Consider the following 16350-nt stretch of genomic DNA (forward strand, 5'->3'; position numbering starts at 1 on the left):
AAGCATTCACACTCAGTCAAAAGCTTCTGGCTCAATATGTCAATACCTGATTAAACAAAAAGAAATGCCTCTGCTTTGAATGTGAAAGCAGGGCTAAAGTAATCATGCCTTGATAGTGCGTTAATGCTTCAAGCCAGTTCAGATTTCTTAATTAGGGACTGATTTCTGACATCAGGAATGTAAATTAGCTGCAATTATGTCTTTGCTGCAACCTAGCACCTTCTCATTCAAAAAGTTTTACAAATGTTAATTGCTTGTCCTAGCTCCTTTCAGAAGGATATTATTCTACAGCTGGGGAAACTGAGGAACAGCTTATGTTACAGCTGGTTAGTGATGGTTGAGAACAAGCTGTGACAGCCTGATTCAGACAGATAGCCTACAGCAAGCTTCCCTTTGAAAAGGGCTTCTGAAGTATTTGTGGATCTCCAGCAATGGGGTATTCTGAAACTTCTTGCTAGAGTCTTTTCTAAGTTGAAATACTCAGTTAAACTAAATTCACCGTCGGTTATGATTGTGATAGGACCTCAGGTATGCTGCATTTACAGGCTAGTAGGCATTTTTGTCAGCACTTTTTAGTGACTAGTTTCTAAATGCTGTTTTGACTAGACCAGTTTCTAGTCGAAGTTGGACAATGCTGGTGTGATTTCAAGCTTTATTATAATGAAACATATTTAGAATGCATACTGTATGTAAACATGGCCTAAACATGCTTCTGTCTCTGCTCTAATGTGAAAGTAGTTAGAAACTGGAGGCTTTAATTCCAATTCAAATCTGTAATCTATTGTTGAGGAAGACATCAACCTTCCACGAGTTTTATAAGGGTTTGTATGCTGTTTTTTTCCATAGTTGCATTTGTATTAACCGCAGTAGTTGACAGCTAGATTTCAGTTAAAGATGCTAGACTGTTATTTCTTGTATCGTCTTCATAATGTTAATGCCAGAGCAGCAGAAAGTTAGTACAGCCAGACTTGTCGTGCAGGATTTGACATGTGCTCAAAGGAGGTACTGCTTTACATGGTTTTAACCATGGATGTGTGTGGGGAAGTAAGCCTGATTGTTCACTTCTAGCATGGAGAGATGTAGGCTGGTTAGCAGCTCACCCATACAAGCTTCTCGTAAGTAAACATACTTATTGAAAGACAGATGTATTTGCTTTTCCTTCTGTAATCATACAGCCGATCCCTCTTTAGTTAATTCTCAGTCATTTACTTTCAGTTTGCTCTAGTAAAAAGACCTCTCTTGCTTCTTACTGGACAAGATGTGACTTGCCTGCCCAGCCTTGTAATTATAGGATACTAAAAGTTGGACAAGCAAGGAATAATGAACCTGAGCTCCCAAATGCTGAAGTAACTATACTTATCGTTTCAGACTTTGTAACTTTCTTCTGGAAAATCCAGATTACCCAAAGAAGGAAGGCAGAATGGTTTTAAATCCCAACAGCAGCCTGCTTGCAAGCCAAGATGAGACAAAGGCAAGTGAGAGTTTCCTCATCTATAGCATGCCTCTCTTCCAGTCTGTTCAACCTGAGTGGACCTTGGGATGTCTGGTCCTATTAGTGCGTATTTGTAGAGTGCTTGGTTGAGCCCTGCTTTCATAGGAGGCCTCTGGGCACATTTAAAATGGCATTAAATAGCAATAGTTAGTTGCTTGCAGTATGACTTCCAAGACCTTTCCCGTTTTGCTGTTGTATAGCTGCATCCTGTCTGCTCTTTTGCCTTAAGACAGACCATCTGCCTTGCTCGCCTGTCAGCTGCCCTGTCTGAAGTGTTCGTTTTGATAACTGATACAAGAATTCCATGGTCATTCTGTCACATGACGTAGATTCAGCCCTCGGGTCTCTCTTGTGTGGCCTTTGGGCATTGCCTTTCAGCCTCCTGACTGAAAACCCCTACAGCTGCTTGATTTTATTCTTTTAAAGTCCATTTGGCAAGAATTTCTCTCTGAGGTGCTTTGAGTGAAATAGCTGTGTGTGGCCAGAGAGAAATGTTGAACATCACCTTCTACTCTTGGAAGCATCTCTCAACCTCCAGCCCATAAAGTTGTTCACACTTTGCAGTAACTTCAAGGTATCCTCTCCTTGCTGTCTCATGCAGCCACGCACAATGGCTTTAAACAACGTGGCGTGGCTCCTGCTAGGAGCAGAGCTGCAGCGTGGGGCAGCTCAGGGCAGGTTACCCGCACAAGCACATAGACCAGTAGACTTCACACCCATGCTGTGCTCAAAGCTGACGACTAGATAGGTGCTCAGAACTGGCTGCCATGTACCCTGAATTTTGGGTGGTCTTGCAGAAGGTCCTGATCACTGAAAGAGTGGATTGGGGTGTTCTCCTGTGTATTTATAGCAGTATTTTTACATCTTTTATGTTTTCTCCTTAGGTGCCTAAAGTGGATTACTTTGACTTTTCCAAACTTGCCCCACTTGATCAGCGGTGCTTTATTCAGGCAGCTGACCTCCTTATGGCAGACTTCAAAATGCTGAGCAGCCAAGACATTAAGTGGGCACTACATGAACTCAAGGGACACTATGCAATCACACGAAAGGTTCTCCAGTTCAAGTCCTTTTTCTTTCCTAGGGTTATCTCCTGTGTCTGTGGAGAGCAGTGTGATGTCGTTTGCCTTACTATATCATCTGCTAGACTGTGGTTATGGGCTTTTTTTTAAAAAAAACCCCAACCTTTCCTTTTAAGAAGTATTAATCCGTTTAGTAGAGACTTGCAGAATTTATTGGCCAGACAGAACGCTGCAGGAAGTTTTTACTTTTCCCTGATAAGAGACCTGTGGAAACACTAGCTAGTTGATGGTAGGTGATGCATTAAACCGAGAAGCATTTCTGTATGTTGCTGCTGAAGTGCAGTATAATTGCCAATAAAGCCTAGATATTTAGCTAAATCTTAAAACATTTAACTGCTGCTATTAGTTAACTACATGTAATTGAAAAGAAGCCCTAGTCTCACTGTCTTGTTTCTTCTTATTATGACTTGTGGAATGAGCCCTATATTCTTCATTAAGAGTTCTACTGTAATAGAGCTGCTTGTTTTAAGTATCAACAAACTGAATGTAAATGTGGTTTGGATCTGCTCTTGCTTGAGCTTCTTTCTCTACTGTTCCAGGACTTCACTAAAACAAAAACTCGTCTCTTCACTTGCTTGAGTGAGCACTGAGCATTTGAGCTTCAGCGTTTTAGTTTTTTTTAAATAAAAAACCAAACCCAACAGCAACAAAAAATGCCAAACCAGCTCTGTTGTATCAGAGTAGACACTGTCTGTATTTGAGTTAATAGCTGAAGTGTTGTGAAGTATTGTTCCAACTATTTTGTTTTTATGGAATGATTGCTTTATGAGCACATGAAACAACAAGGTGAGCAAAGGCAGGAGGTATACTTCCCTCTGTATGGGGTGTTCGACTTTCCAGTTTTGGATCAGTCTTATGCACATGTTTGTACTGGGCTTTGATTTGAAGTATGTGCTTCTGCTTTCTTCTGGGAACAGACAGGATTTAAGTCTGTATGTTGTTTTCTAGGCCTTTTCAGATGCTATCAAAAAATGGCAGGAGCTGTCTCCTGAAACCAGTGGAAAACGAAAAAGGAGGAAAGAAATGAATCAGTATTCATATATAGACTTCAAATTTGAGCAAGGTAAATATCAGGCTGAATGTGTTGTCCTCTCAGCATCGTTATAATAAGCAGAACTGGCTCGCAGCAGAAAGTACTGTTCTTGGAAAGGGATGTGGTCCCAAAACAGCTATGTTTCTGTCACTGGCATCTATTTTGGAGATATTCTTCATTAGTATCGCTGCTTAGTACAGTGTTCTTAGAGATGCTGAAGTTACGCAGCTGGTAGTGTGTGGAGGAAGAAGGATTTAAGCTTTGTTCTGGCAGCTCCATCCCATTTCATTGTGCCTTTAACTCTGCTTTAGGGGATGTGAAAATTGAGAAGCGCATGTTCTTCCTGGAGAATAAGAGACGGCACTGGAGGTCCTATGACAAGCTCTCCCTTCTCCCACCGGTGCTACTGGAGCAGGAATTCTATGAGCAGAAAGTTAAAGAGATGGCAGAGGTGAGTGGGAGGAGCTACTTTGATCTTGTAGTACAGATTACTTCAACTACTATAGAGGTTTTGGCCCTAAACATGGAAATCTGCCTTTTAGAGAAATTCAACCACTGAACAAAATATTGAATAACTGACTGCTTTTGCCCCTTTACTCCCTGTTAACATGTGTGACTTCCCGAGTAAATAACTTTTGAAGGAAAAAAGCCAAACACAGAGAGAGTTTCATATTTACTTAAACAAAGCTGTTTCTTTTGCCAACACTGTTCTCAACCATTTTTGCTGCAAAGTATTAAAAGCTCTACTAATTAATTCTTTCCTCTAATTGTTAGCAAGGCTTCTCTGCCCCTTTAGGGCTTGTAATTACAGCTCAGTGTTGGTGGTGAATAATGACCAGGCCCAAGGCAGTCTGTCCACTCACTGCCTTCCACAAGTTGGCAGTCCCATGTCTCCAGAATGCCTTGACCTCTGCTGAGGACCATGTGTTTCAAAGCAGAACCCCGCAACACCCGCTGGTGTGCTGCCTTCCCCTCCTATCTGAGGGAAGGCTGAATTCACAGCTCTGCACCTACAGTCCTTTCTAAAGTAGCTTCCTAAAGATCCTCGTCTCTTAGGCAGATGGATAGTGTCTCCTTTTAAACACAATGCTGACGTTTCTTGGGGCTTTCTCTGGAGGGGCCTGTTGGGTGAGATCATCTCTGCCCATGGAAACCTGAACCAGCAGCCCTCCGTAATACAGAATTCGGTTCTTTGTTCTTGCTGCCTTTGCTTCTCCCATCTGTTGTAGCTGAATCATAAATAGCTTAATGGATTGGAAGGGTGGGCTTAGTGATGTTGTAAGAAGACAGTGAGCCTTTTATGGTGGTTTTAAGTCCTGAGATAATGTAAAAGAGTGTAGAGGCTGGAAAATTGCTTTATTCTGTAAATACAGATGCACATGTCTCTCTTGCAGCATGCAGACTTTCTCCTTGCTCTGCAGATGAATGAGGAGCAGTATCAGAAGGTCAGTATCTATGTGGTCCGTTGAGTTCAGCTTGTGCATAGACACTGTTTTGCACTTACTACTTCACAGATTCTTTTGGCTTCTGAAATAGAGCTATTCTAAAGCTGCATTTGCACTGTGCTGCTTTTGCTCAGCTGGCAAAACCTGCACAGTGTGTGTTGGCTTTTAGAAGAGGTAGGTAAGAGCGGAGTCCAGCAAGACAGCATTGATGCATGTAGTAATGATCTATAGTAATTCAGTCAGCTGCTGCTTGAGTCTACACTGGCTGGAACAAACATTGCAATAGAATAGTACCAAGTTTGTTCTTGCTACCACCATTATGGCTGTTGAAAACAGATTTGCTGTTGTTGGAGCTCTGCCAGTGGAAAGGCCTTCCTCATTTGCAGAAAGAACTCTTTAAAAACCTGAAAATCAGGTCTTTGCCTTTAAACAGAGAGTTTGCCTTTAAACAGCAGCTGTGGATTACCTTTTCCTTCTCAATACCCATTTCCCTTCAAACTTTGGAGAAGATGTTAGACCTCTGAAGAAATGGGTATACTTTTTAACAGTGGCAAGCTTCTCCACCCTGCAGTTTCAAGGCCAAGACAAGGCCTCTCCAGGCAGAAGGGTAAATGTTCCTTTAGAGGGTAACAGATCTGCAGACTGGTTTTTTTTCCCATATGAATGGTGTGTACTCTGCTGCTTTCCTTCAGCTGTATCTTCCCCAGAACAAGATACCTCTCTGCCTGTGAGCTAAGAATTATTAAACACCATATGTTCTTTTTGGAACCTGTCAAGCAGGACATGTTGATATTAAGTTACTTAAAACTGAGTTTCTGGTTGTGCTTAGTCACTTTGGACCACCAAATGGGATATGTAATGGAATGGTGTATATCCATTGCTCTTTTTTTAGAAGTAATGCTGGCATTGTTTATGGCTTGCAGTTGTATGTGTCTGTATGTTGCTATAGATATTGATGTTTTGGTGATGATGCTAATACCTTTGTTTATGGCTGCAGGATGGTCAGATGATAGAGTGCCGCTGTTGTTATGGGGAGTTTGCATTTGAAGAGCTAACTCAGTGTGCAGATGGTCACTTGTTTTGCAAGGAGTGCCTAATTAAATATGCTCAGGAGGCAGTCTTTGGCTCTGGGAAGGTAAGAATTTCCCAACTGGATGAGGGGAAACTGGGTAAATTGCTACTGGGAGATCGCATTGCTGTTTGTGTTGTGTTGTTGTTTAAATCAGATGTAACTGCACTTCCCAGGAAATATTTTAATGGAATTGTGTCCTGAAATCCAAATCCAAGAAGTCAGTCTCTCCATCAAGTGAGGCCAACAACTTCACAATGGGATCTTTGCTGAACAGGATTTCAGTTTTGCTAATATCTATCTTTTGTGCTTTGTGCTAAGCAACTTGGATTATTAGGAAAACTTTCTATGGCATTCATAATAACAACAATAATTTACACTCATCTGGTTTTTGTTTTCTACTTAATAAACCAATGGTATCTGTAGAGAGAATACACTCTTATCTCTGACTTGGCCAGTCTCCTCCTAGCTAAGAGTGTCCTTTATAATATCACTGTGATCCCAACTTAATTTGGGGTTCCTCTGTGATACTACTAACCTTTTTAGTCTCCAATTTAGCTAGCGGTTATCCTGGCACTTAGCTGAGCTATAAAGTCATTAACTTTCTCTGAGGTGTGCATGCTCCTTTGCCTCAAGAAATGATGATCAGACTGTGGGGTGCTTTTGTACTCTAGGATCTATTTTTCATGTAAATGTATAAACTGGCAGCTGTATTTTATATGATCATATTGACAAGAATGCAATATTCTGTCTGTGAGCAGAGTGATGATTCTCAGCAGAGACTGTACAGTAATAATGGGCCACTATGTGGTCACAGTGGACTTGGAGTGAGTGAACCATGATCCTGGCTGTCAACAGCATCTTCATGCCCATTGTTTGTTTGAGGCCTGATTTGTTCAACTAGTCATGTTCTTTCTGTAGCAAACCCATTCTGTCAGTCATCTGCTGGCTTAAGCCCTTTTCTCTCTAAGCAAGGCTCTGCCTTAGTTTATTTGGAAATGTTGTGGGTACCGAGTTTTGCTTTTTGCGAGTATCATACTGAACCTGAGCTCTCTCCTTCCAACCCTAGTCAGAGCTCAGCTGCATGGAAGGCAGTTGCACATGTTCATTCCCTACCAGCGAGCTGGAGAAAGTGCTTCCAGAGAACATCCTCTGTAAATACTACGAGCGGAAAGCTGAGGAGGAGGTGGCTGCTGCCTGTGCAGATGAGCTTGTCAGGTAAGTGTCCAGCAGAGGATGCAAACTGCACTTACTGTTGTAGAAAATTGTTCCCTGAAACCCTAAATGCATGCTGACTGTGAGATAGGTAGCTTTCAAAGAGCTGTATTATGAATTCAGTCTTCTGCCTTCACAGGTCTGTTTTTATTCAGGTTGGTCTGTCTTTGACTAGGAGCAGATTAAAATTCAATAGGCTCGTCTCCCCCAAGACTTGCTTGCCAGCTCTGTGCTGATCCTCTAAATTACATGGTCAAAAGCAGTGCTGAGCATATAATATTTTGACTGCAAACAAGGAAGTGATCGAAGAAATATGAGTAAAAAGGCAGCAGTCAGCACATCCTGTCGGCAGGCGTTTGGTTGGCAGCCTTATTAAGTACCACATAGCTCTTTGACTAAATCTGCTTTCAGTGAAGATTTCTTTGGCACTTCGCATTAATGACATCTTATTTTGGGCTGCAGGTGTCCATTCTGTAACTTCCCAGCTCTACTGGACAATGATGTGAAGCGGTTCAGCTGCCCTAATCCCCGCTGCAGAAAGGTAATTGGGGGATATTTTGCTATTTGGTCTCTTCTGAAGTGTTGGGCAGGAGAGCTGGGAGGACAACTTACACTTCCTAGTAGCAGATGAATGAATATCTAATGCAACTGCATGGGACAGCAGTCAAAGTATTTGCTGGATCCTACTGACGTTCTATAACAGTGTGTGTCTGGACAGATTAATTTCAGGGCACTGTTGATAAGGATAGCAGTATTTCTTTCTTTCCTTGTAAGATGTTGGCTAAAAAAGCTTATGTATGCTACAGGTTGCTGTCTTGTACATACAGAAATGTTTTAAGTGAACAGGGAGTTTGGGTGTTCAAAAGGCATAAAACCAAACTGTAATCCTTTAGCTAATGAAACTTCAGGAGAATGAGCTGAAGCAACCTCATGGGCTATCCTTAAGAGAAACAGCATCTGCATTTTTCTCTTATTCTGTTGCCTGAATAGAGATTCAGTTGGAAGCGACCAAAAAAAACCTTGTTGGAATAGCTTACTGAAATGTGAGCCATTCAAAGGGCAGAAGATCTTTGTGCTTCTCTCAAAGTTTGTTAATAGCCATAACAGGAGAATCATCAGGCCCAACGGGGGGATGGAGCGGGGAAAACTTGTTGCTTCTGCACCATCTGTTCTGGGGAAAAATAGAAGCATAGAAATGTGTTTTCCAGTCTCCTGAATGTATGCAGAACCTTGCTTGTATCTGGTGCCAGTGAGACGAAGCCAGCACAGTATCAGTGTTTAGTGCCGAAGCTACAAGGCATCTTGCGTAACTTTAGCCACAACAATGAAATCTCGTGCAATATTCAGGGAACTGCCTGTCCCCTAGCAGAGATTTCTGCTAATCACTGAAATTCCTCTTGAGTGCATTAACCTTATGGTTGTAGCTGCCGTAGCTTTGGGTTCTTGTATTGACATGATACCACCATTTGCCTGTTTTGAGAAAGTAATGGGAAGTCAGATTCTGTTGTCTAGAAAAATGGAAGTTGCCGGCAGTGAACTTTGCATTCTGTGATGAAAATTGAACTTACTGGCAGGGGAAGGCTGCTTATGAAAGATGCACAATTCCATTTTAGTTCTCTAAACTCCAGATATGTTTTGCTAACATCAACCTCTAGCATTTGGGGAAAAAAAAAAAGTGATTCTGATGGATCATCCAAGTGTCATGAGCAAGGAGGCTTGCTAGTCGCTAGGTGGCAATGTTGATTCACGTTTAAATTTTTTTTTTTGCAAAAGCCGAATTGTTTTCAAAATGTACATATGTCAGCACCATAGAACAAAATTCAGGCTCAAAGAACACGAACGCTTCGATGTGCAAAACGAATTGAAATTGCTTTTTTTTTTTTCTAAAATGTGTGATGCGGCACAGTAACTGTGGTAAGAGGGCTCAGTGCTGAAATGTTCCTTTCCTTCTGGTTTGCTGTTTCATTTCCTTCCTAGCGTACTGCCTGTCCCCCCTCCCTGGGGTTGCAGCATTCCAGTGGGCTGGATTTCTAGTTTCCTGGACAGCTTGTGTTGATTCATTAGCTGAAAATCTGCTGAGTAGCTTTGTGCTCTTCTTAGAAGTCTTGAATGACTTTAGGATTTTAAGTTGAGGGTGAGGAATTCAGATAGCAGGATGTGGTGTTGTCTCACAGCATCAACTGCAGTGGTTCTTCATATTCCTACTATCTTGTCTCTCTCCAGAATGAATAATTTCGGTTAATGCTCTTGCTTGCAGGAAACTGTTGCCCTTAGGGAGGAAAGGGCTAATCTAGGCAATGCTACAGAGGTTGGAGAGGATGCACTGGCTTTGCTAGCAGTGCCTCTGGCAGCCTCGGTGGTGGTGATGATTGATCCTGGAAGGAGCCCCGCTCTGGTTGGAAGGACTGCACTTGCACAGCTGAACCTAAAGGGAGGAGAAGTGTAGAAAGGTCAAAATGTGCCTCTCCTGAAACCCTGAGACTCTTCCAGGGTGGGGAGAAGAGGACCAGATGGTGGACCCATGCTCCATCACCTGGATCCTTTGTCTTGCTTTTAGAGTTCATGTTGATATTCTCGGGCTTTCCTTTAAATCTTGCAGAGAGGTTGATTCATATTTGGGCCATCTATGGATGTATTCTAAGTGTATGTTGGGCTCAATAATAAGAGCAGCTCTAGGCATACCCAGGTCACTGCTTATGCATCTCACCTGTAGTTCCAGTCACTTGCACCTTGCAGGGACTAACGTGTAGCTAATTGTAACCTGAGCAACGGGCAGAGCTGCCGGTCGCCGCCTGCGACCGAACGGCTGCTCGGAGAGCATGCAGATGAGCCCACACCATCTGCCAGGGCCACTGTGGCTCCAGCTGTGTGGCGTGAAGTTTGGCTCCTAGTTAGGTGGCCAGGGCTTGAATCTTAATATTGTGAACTTGCAGGGTGAAGGAAAAGCTTAATTAACTAAGGAAAAATGTTGCCCAAGCCACCCGATGGATGCATTTTCCTCTGTGTGTGTGTGTGTGTGCTGCCAGAGCTGGTGCTGGAGGGGAGGCAGCTATAGCTCAGACCTCTCTGAGTTTTGAGTTTTTGCTCTGTAACAGCTCGCTGACCACGCGTCGAGCCAGGCTTCCTGGTGACAGCAGGGTTTGCCAGCCTGCTTGGTCAACCTCCATCTTATTCTGCTTAGGGATCCCTGTGTGGAAGCAGCTCTTGAATTTCTCCTCTCTAATGATGCGTGTTTCTCCTCCCTGTGCTCTGACACAGCAAACCAAAGCTGGCAGTTCTCATAAAACTAGGAAGGGCACATGTTGCTTCTTGACTTGTGCAGCACTGGGAAGTGAGCGTGCACTTTTGCACGTTGGGGGAAGTACTGTTTCCCACCAGCAAAGGAAGTCCATCCTTCCTGCCCTGCCTCCCTCCTCTCAAGACCCCATAGTGTTGGTGAAGACAAGGCTTTTGTTCCCAGGCTGCTTACTGCTGTCCCCGGCGACGTGTTGTGGGTGGGGGAGATGGTCTCCCCGCTTTGCAGTCTCAGCACAAAGCACTGCAGGGCTTTCAGCCAGAAAAGAGATGGGGAGGTGAAAGCTGCTGTTGCCATGGAAATAATGCATGCAGGGAGCAGCGCTGTCCCTCTGGTGCTGGGGAGCTCAAAACCCTCAACACTCATTTCCTAGCCAGACCACATTGCAGGGACTTGATTTTCCAGGACTTTTTCCTTAAAACTCCTTTGCATAGTTTAATTGTTGTTACTTTATTGTACGGCTGTTGCCTGCCCTGGCGCTGATGGGACGCAGAGAGGGGATGCTGTATAGTTGTGTAGTGCTAAATTGCATTGCCCTCGGCCGGGGCAGCTGCCCCCCCGTCTTGTTCAGGGCTCCTCAGTGCATCCTGGTAGTGAGACCGAGTTTAGGGACTGAGTTTGCCCACTGGCCATCGGAACTGTCACACTGGAAAAATGAGCATTGATGTGCCTCTGTCAGTTGGATAAAATCTTCACTCTTTTGCTTTTTTTTCTCTCTGGACACAGCAATCCTCATGTGTACTTTTAATTTGCAGGACTTGGTATTTTAGAGGACTTCTTTTCAAGCTGCTCGAACATCTCAGGATTGATTTCAAGGTGCTGGCTAGAAACAGATGCATGCACCCAGCTGCTTTTAACCTTCATTTTCTGTTGGAAACAAGACAAGTTTAAGCTTGTACAGAGCTCTGCCTAGCAAGCTGTGTCTGAACATGGCTTCTCTTAGCAGGGTGCTAACACTGCATCCACAACCTGTGTTAATAAGCATAAGTCGCGTTGTATGGTTTGCAGCAGCTCTGATGCGAGTGGCCTTGCTGAAATAAATTGTTGCACAATCAACAAGACTTAAAAGTTACAGCAGGAGCTAAGGGGTGTATGGCACTGCCTGTGATCTCTGTACCTGAGGGGTAATGGGGCACACACCTGCTTGTGATTCAGAGGTGGGTAATGCTTCAGCCACCTATGATCCAGTTACAAGTGTTTTATAGGGTGTAAGGGGAAATGTTTGTGTAATCAAGTACCCAGCAGCCTGGGCTGTGTCCAGGATGACAGAGCCTTCCAAGGATGTCATCCAACATATACCACAGGGCCCATTACTTCTCTGCTAGAGGCTGGCCCATTGCTGCCTGGAGCTGCCCTGCCTGACTCCAGATGTGCTGTGGTTTTGGGCTTAAACTGTATCAAGATTTGTCACTGGCAGGGTGTGTGTGCAACACAAAAAAAAAAAAAAAAAAAAGTTCTGGTTGGAGAAATTGAGCTTGTCCCAAATGCCTCGGAATAGGATGTGCATATGGAGAGTTACTTAATTCTCCTTGTTTTGCAACATGTTTTCCCAGCTGTTGAAGTCTGCTGTCTCATTCAGCTTCCTGACAGCAGCGCAAACATTTTGAAAGTCCCATGGCCCCGTCTCATTCTCTGTTCAGCCGTCCTTATTGCTGTTCTCTGTATGCTTCTCCTTGAGCCTATTTATTTAGATTTGATTGTTACTTAGAGCTTAGCCCCGCAGCTTTAGTGGAGAGCAGAGCCAAAGGTGGCACTCGCTTATGGCAGACCCCTGTAATTGCTTTCTGGTGGCAATGACCTCAAGAACCAACTCCTGCATTTAAATTCCCATTCTCCTGTGTCTGTGTGAATACGGCTTAGCAGAATTGGTTGAATGAGGAAGAGAGGGAAATGCAGTGTGAAGGACCTCGATAAGTGTCTTACTGGGGGGGGTTGGGAATGGAGCACTAGTGCCTGCATACACCTTTGTCCAGAGGCCTGTCTCCTGCTTGTCCAGGCTGGCAGAAGAATCTAAGCCATCTTTTCATGACTCTGCCATCTTCCTCCTCAGCACTGCATCCCTGAAACGTCCTGCCCCGGAGCTCTCAGCTTTCTCGTCCAGCTCAGTGCCTTCGCTGCGCCCTTTTTAAACGAGCGGTGCGCATGGGAACACGCTCCCCTCTATTACTGCCAAAACCACAACAAATGGCAAGTTTCCGTCTGTCATCTCAGCTCGGCTGAGGCACTCGGCGGCTGGGCAGGCGATTTTCATTTTTCTTCCATAAAAGGACATTGAAACTCGTCTGCAGCGGCGGGGCTCTGCGCCGCAGGCAGGGCGAGCGGCGATGCTATCGACGGCAGCGCCTGCAGTGCTGCAGCAGGAGCGCCGGTGATTTCCGTATTGCTCCTCAAAGGGATGGGCAGGAGGGGAGGGATCAAGGCCGAAGGTGGGGTTGAGGTCATTGTAGGCAGCAGATAACACCCCAGTAGATTTTATTGCCAAGTCCTAAAGGGAGATAGATAACAGGAGAGTGCTCCTGGTACAGCAAAGCCTTAAAAGTACAGTCCCCTGTAGGAAGACTATGCGTGTGCTAAACCACATGGTCCTTCCCATTGAGGCATGTAGGGTCAAAGTTGCATGGCGAGTGCTGAGAGTGATGAGATCTTCTCATCCCCAGCTTTATGCTGGGCAAGCTACTTAACTTTTGGGGGGGGGCTGCAAGTGGAACAAGGGAAAGCCACATGCCAGGGGCTATCCTTGCTTCCCAGGAAGCTGGATGGTGCATGCCCACAGCTTGCTTCCAGGCTGAGAGAGAGCATCTAAGAAAGCTGGGGACCAGGAGTGAGTTGTTCACCTTGGACATGTTCCTGTAGTTTGCTTTTTGGTGTGTGCTTGGTCTGGGCTAGGAGCAGCTACAAGAATTGAGTGGTACCAGCAGTAGCTTGCTCCTAAATGCCCCATTCCAGAGAGGAGGCATGATGATCAGCCCAGAATCACTCTTTGCCTTGTCTATAGACCTGCCACCCTTCCTCGGGACATATAGGAAGGGGCTGTAAGAGCTCTGAGAATATCTCAGGTTAATTGCTGTGGTGGGGTGGAGAGACTCCATCAGTGGGAGCCCAGGTGCTACTGCTTTTACAAGGTCAAGTCTATTTATGCAGTGGTATGTGGAAATACTTCACTTGATAAATGAGTCTGACAGAGGAGGAGAGGGCGAAGCCCAGCCTGGAAATGGACCTGAGGAAAGAGGTCAGTTTAAATGGGGTATCTGTCTCTTAGAGGAGAAAAAAAAAGACCTGCTGAAAGCAAGAACTCAAACTAGTCTCTTTAAAAATAGACTGTGTAAGCCAGTGCAATTTCAAGCAACAAAGCTTACTCCTGTGCTTGCTTTCTCCCTTATATAGCAATATCTATTCAGTGAAAAGGCAATTCTCCCACTGTTTACTGACCAGTGAATACCTCTTTGTCAGGTCCATAAGAGGTAGCAGTGCTGTCTTCCCTTCATAGCTTTGTCCTTTGCTGAGGAAAGATCCAGAGGTAATAAGCTGAACACAACTTCATGTGGGGATGGAAACTTCAGCCTCAGTGTCTTGTCTCACCTTCTCTCCACGGGCACAGCCTGCCGCCATCTAGGCAACGGAGCCACGGAGAGCAGCTGCAAACCTGTGGTGCTCAGTGCAGACGTGCCAGGAGAGCATCTTTGGAGATAAGCTGATGGATTCCACGAGAGGTTGAATAAGAGCACCCTGGGTGGGTGGTGTGAAAGGTGTTTGGCTGCCTTGATCGTGGCAAGTTGCTGGAGAGGTCCTGTAGCCAAACTGCTGCTGCTGGAAGGACCCTCAAAGCTGTAGTTGTGCTAAGGGTGGAGCAGAGAATAGACTGCTGTATGCTTTGCCTTTTCCTCCTTAGGCCCCTTTGAAAAAGAAAAGGAGGAGTGGTGTGCTTCCATTTCATGCAGGGAAAAAGAGAGGGAGTAATTTAACATGGTTGCCCTAACACTGGAGAGAAACACTAAACCTCTGTATGGACCAGAGTGCTCAGATTGTTTGATTTTTAAACAGCGAAATAACTTGGCCTCTGTCACTTCTCTGTCCTTATAACAGGTAATAATGCCACTGAGCTGCCCCAGGACTGCTGTGGGAGCTCAGTGCAGGTACCCTCTATGGCAGCAGGGGCAAGTTTAAGGTTAAAACTCTGCCCAGTGCTACTTGTTTTTGCAGAGCATCGGAACAGAGTTATCCTTTCACTGCTGCAGTGGAAATGGAGGTTGGAGAGAATGGAAAAAGGCTATTCCAAAGTCAAATTAAAAACATTGTTCTGACCTTAGTCAAAAAGCTACATCTTCCCTCTCTCTTTCCTCCCCCTCACATTCCTGTCGTAGTAGTCAGTGATCTCTAACCTCAGCTTCATCTGCCACAGTGAACCGCTTAGAAAAATGCACTAAAAAATCCCTGCTTTTCTGTGTACACCTCATCTTGCTGTACCTTAGCTCTTCCAGGGCAGTTATCTTTGGACAGGCATGAGTCAGCGGTGGAGGTTTTGAATAGTATTGTGTCAGGGCGGCTGATGACTGTCTCCTTCGGGCCAGAGCGGTGAGGTGGCCTAACCTGGCATGTGTAGTGCAAGGAGGTGTTTTGCTTCTCCTTTCTGTTTGCACGTAAACAGATTTCAGCAGATGACACAGTCATCAGACTTTCTGAGCTAATACAAGGCTGCTGCAGACGATGTCCATTTTGGAGGCTGTCGGTAGAGTTTGTTTCCTAATTTGGTCACAGTGTGCTCAGGGCTGGCCTGCTTTCCTTTTTTTCTTTTCTATTTTTTCTCTTTAAAAACACCCATCCTTTTATATCATTGTCGTGGAGGGGAAGCTATTTGTATCGAAGAACCTTCAGCTCCTCTCACTTCCTCTCTGTAGAGGAAGTGATACTTGAAAGGTCTCTTTGAAAAAGCAGTGCAGTGCTGAAGCTGATCTTTCCAGCTTTTTTTTTCCTCCTTTGCAACTCTTTCATGAGCTCATCTCAATGATCCTGCTGGCTTTTTATCCCTTCTGGGTGGTCATCTGAGCCCTTGGTGGTAGAGGACTTTGGAATAGTTCTCTTAAGTGACAGAGAGAGCTATGCTGCAGTTAAATAACATATTTAAGCTGATACATTGGAATATATATTGCAAGGAGGAGAGATATGTGTGTAGTTTCAGCTAATGGAAAGACCACATGCTTTGTTTTGTTTCATACATCACCACTAACAAGGTCTGCTACCATGTAGGAAGCTGTAAATGCCAAACACAAGGAGAAGAGGCTGGTCAGGTCTGCTGAATGCCCTTTGAAAGCTAGCTCATGTGTCTTGTAAATCCTTAAGAAAATTAGAGACTGTCAACCCTTTTAGAAGATGCCTGCTTTTCAGGGTTGGACCAGAGTCAGCCCCAAACAAGCTGCCTTCCTGGGGTGCAGGAAACGGTTTAGCTCTTCCACTGTCAAGGTGAGTCTTCAGCAATAGGAACAGCTGAGGAATCAATACCAAACCTGTAGGCTCATTTTTTCTTTTATTTCTATGCTAGACTTAGCAGGACAAGGGGAGTGGTGGGGAAGTGATGCAGTCAAGGATGCAAGCTCCCGTTATCAGCGTTATCGGGAGGCTCATGTGCCTTACACAGTGGTGAAGCTGCTGCTGTGAGGGAGCTGCAGTCTGTGTTGGAGAGGACTCCCTGGCCTTGGAAGCACAGGGGATGCTGGGTTACCTATGT

The 16350-nt window shown here is 44.7% G+C and overlaps 1 protein-coding gene across 3 annotated transcripts in view; it reads left to right on the forward strand.

Annotated features, from left to right (window-relative positions):
• RNF216 (ring finger protein 216) overlaps positions 1-16350 on the forward strand; it is an 80854-nt gene that overhangs the window by 23152 nt on the left and 41352 nt on the right. For all 3 annotated transcript variants that reach the window (XM_074919304.1, XM_074919306.1, XM_074919305.1), the window contains exons 6-13: positions 1369-1471; positions 2377-2541; positions 3520-3634; positions 3916-4055; positions 4999-5049; positions 6047-6184; positions 7188-7336; positions 7796-7874. In XM_074919304.1, the coding sequence (XP_074775405.1) occupies positions 1369-1471; positions 2377-2541; positions 3520-3634; positions 3916-4055; positions 4999-5049; positions 6047-6184; positions 7188-7336; positions 7796-7874 (940 nt within the window). The remainder of the gene's footprint in view (positions 1-1368; positions 1472-2376; positions 2542-3519; positions 3635-3915; positions 4056-4998; positions 5050-6046; positions 6185-7187; positions 7337-7795; positions 7875-16350) is intronic.

The sequence above is a fragment of the Athene noctua genome, chromosome 15, assembly GCF_965140245.1.
Source record: "Athene noctua chromosome 15, bAthNoc1.hap1.1, whole genome shotgun sequence".
Lineage (NCBI taxonomy): Eukaryota > Metazoa > Chordata > Aves > Strigiformes > Strigidae > Athene > Athene noctua.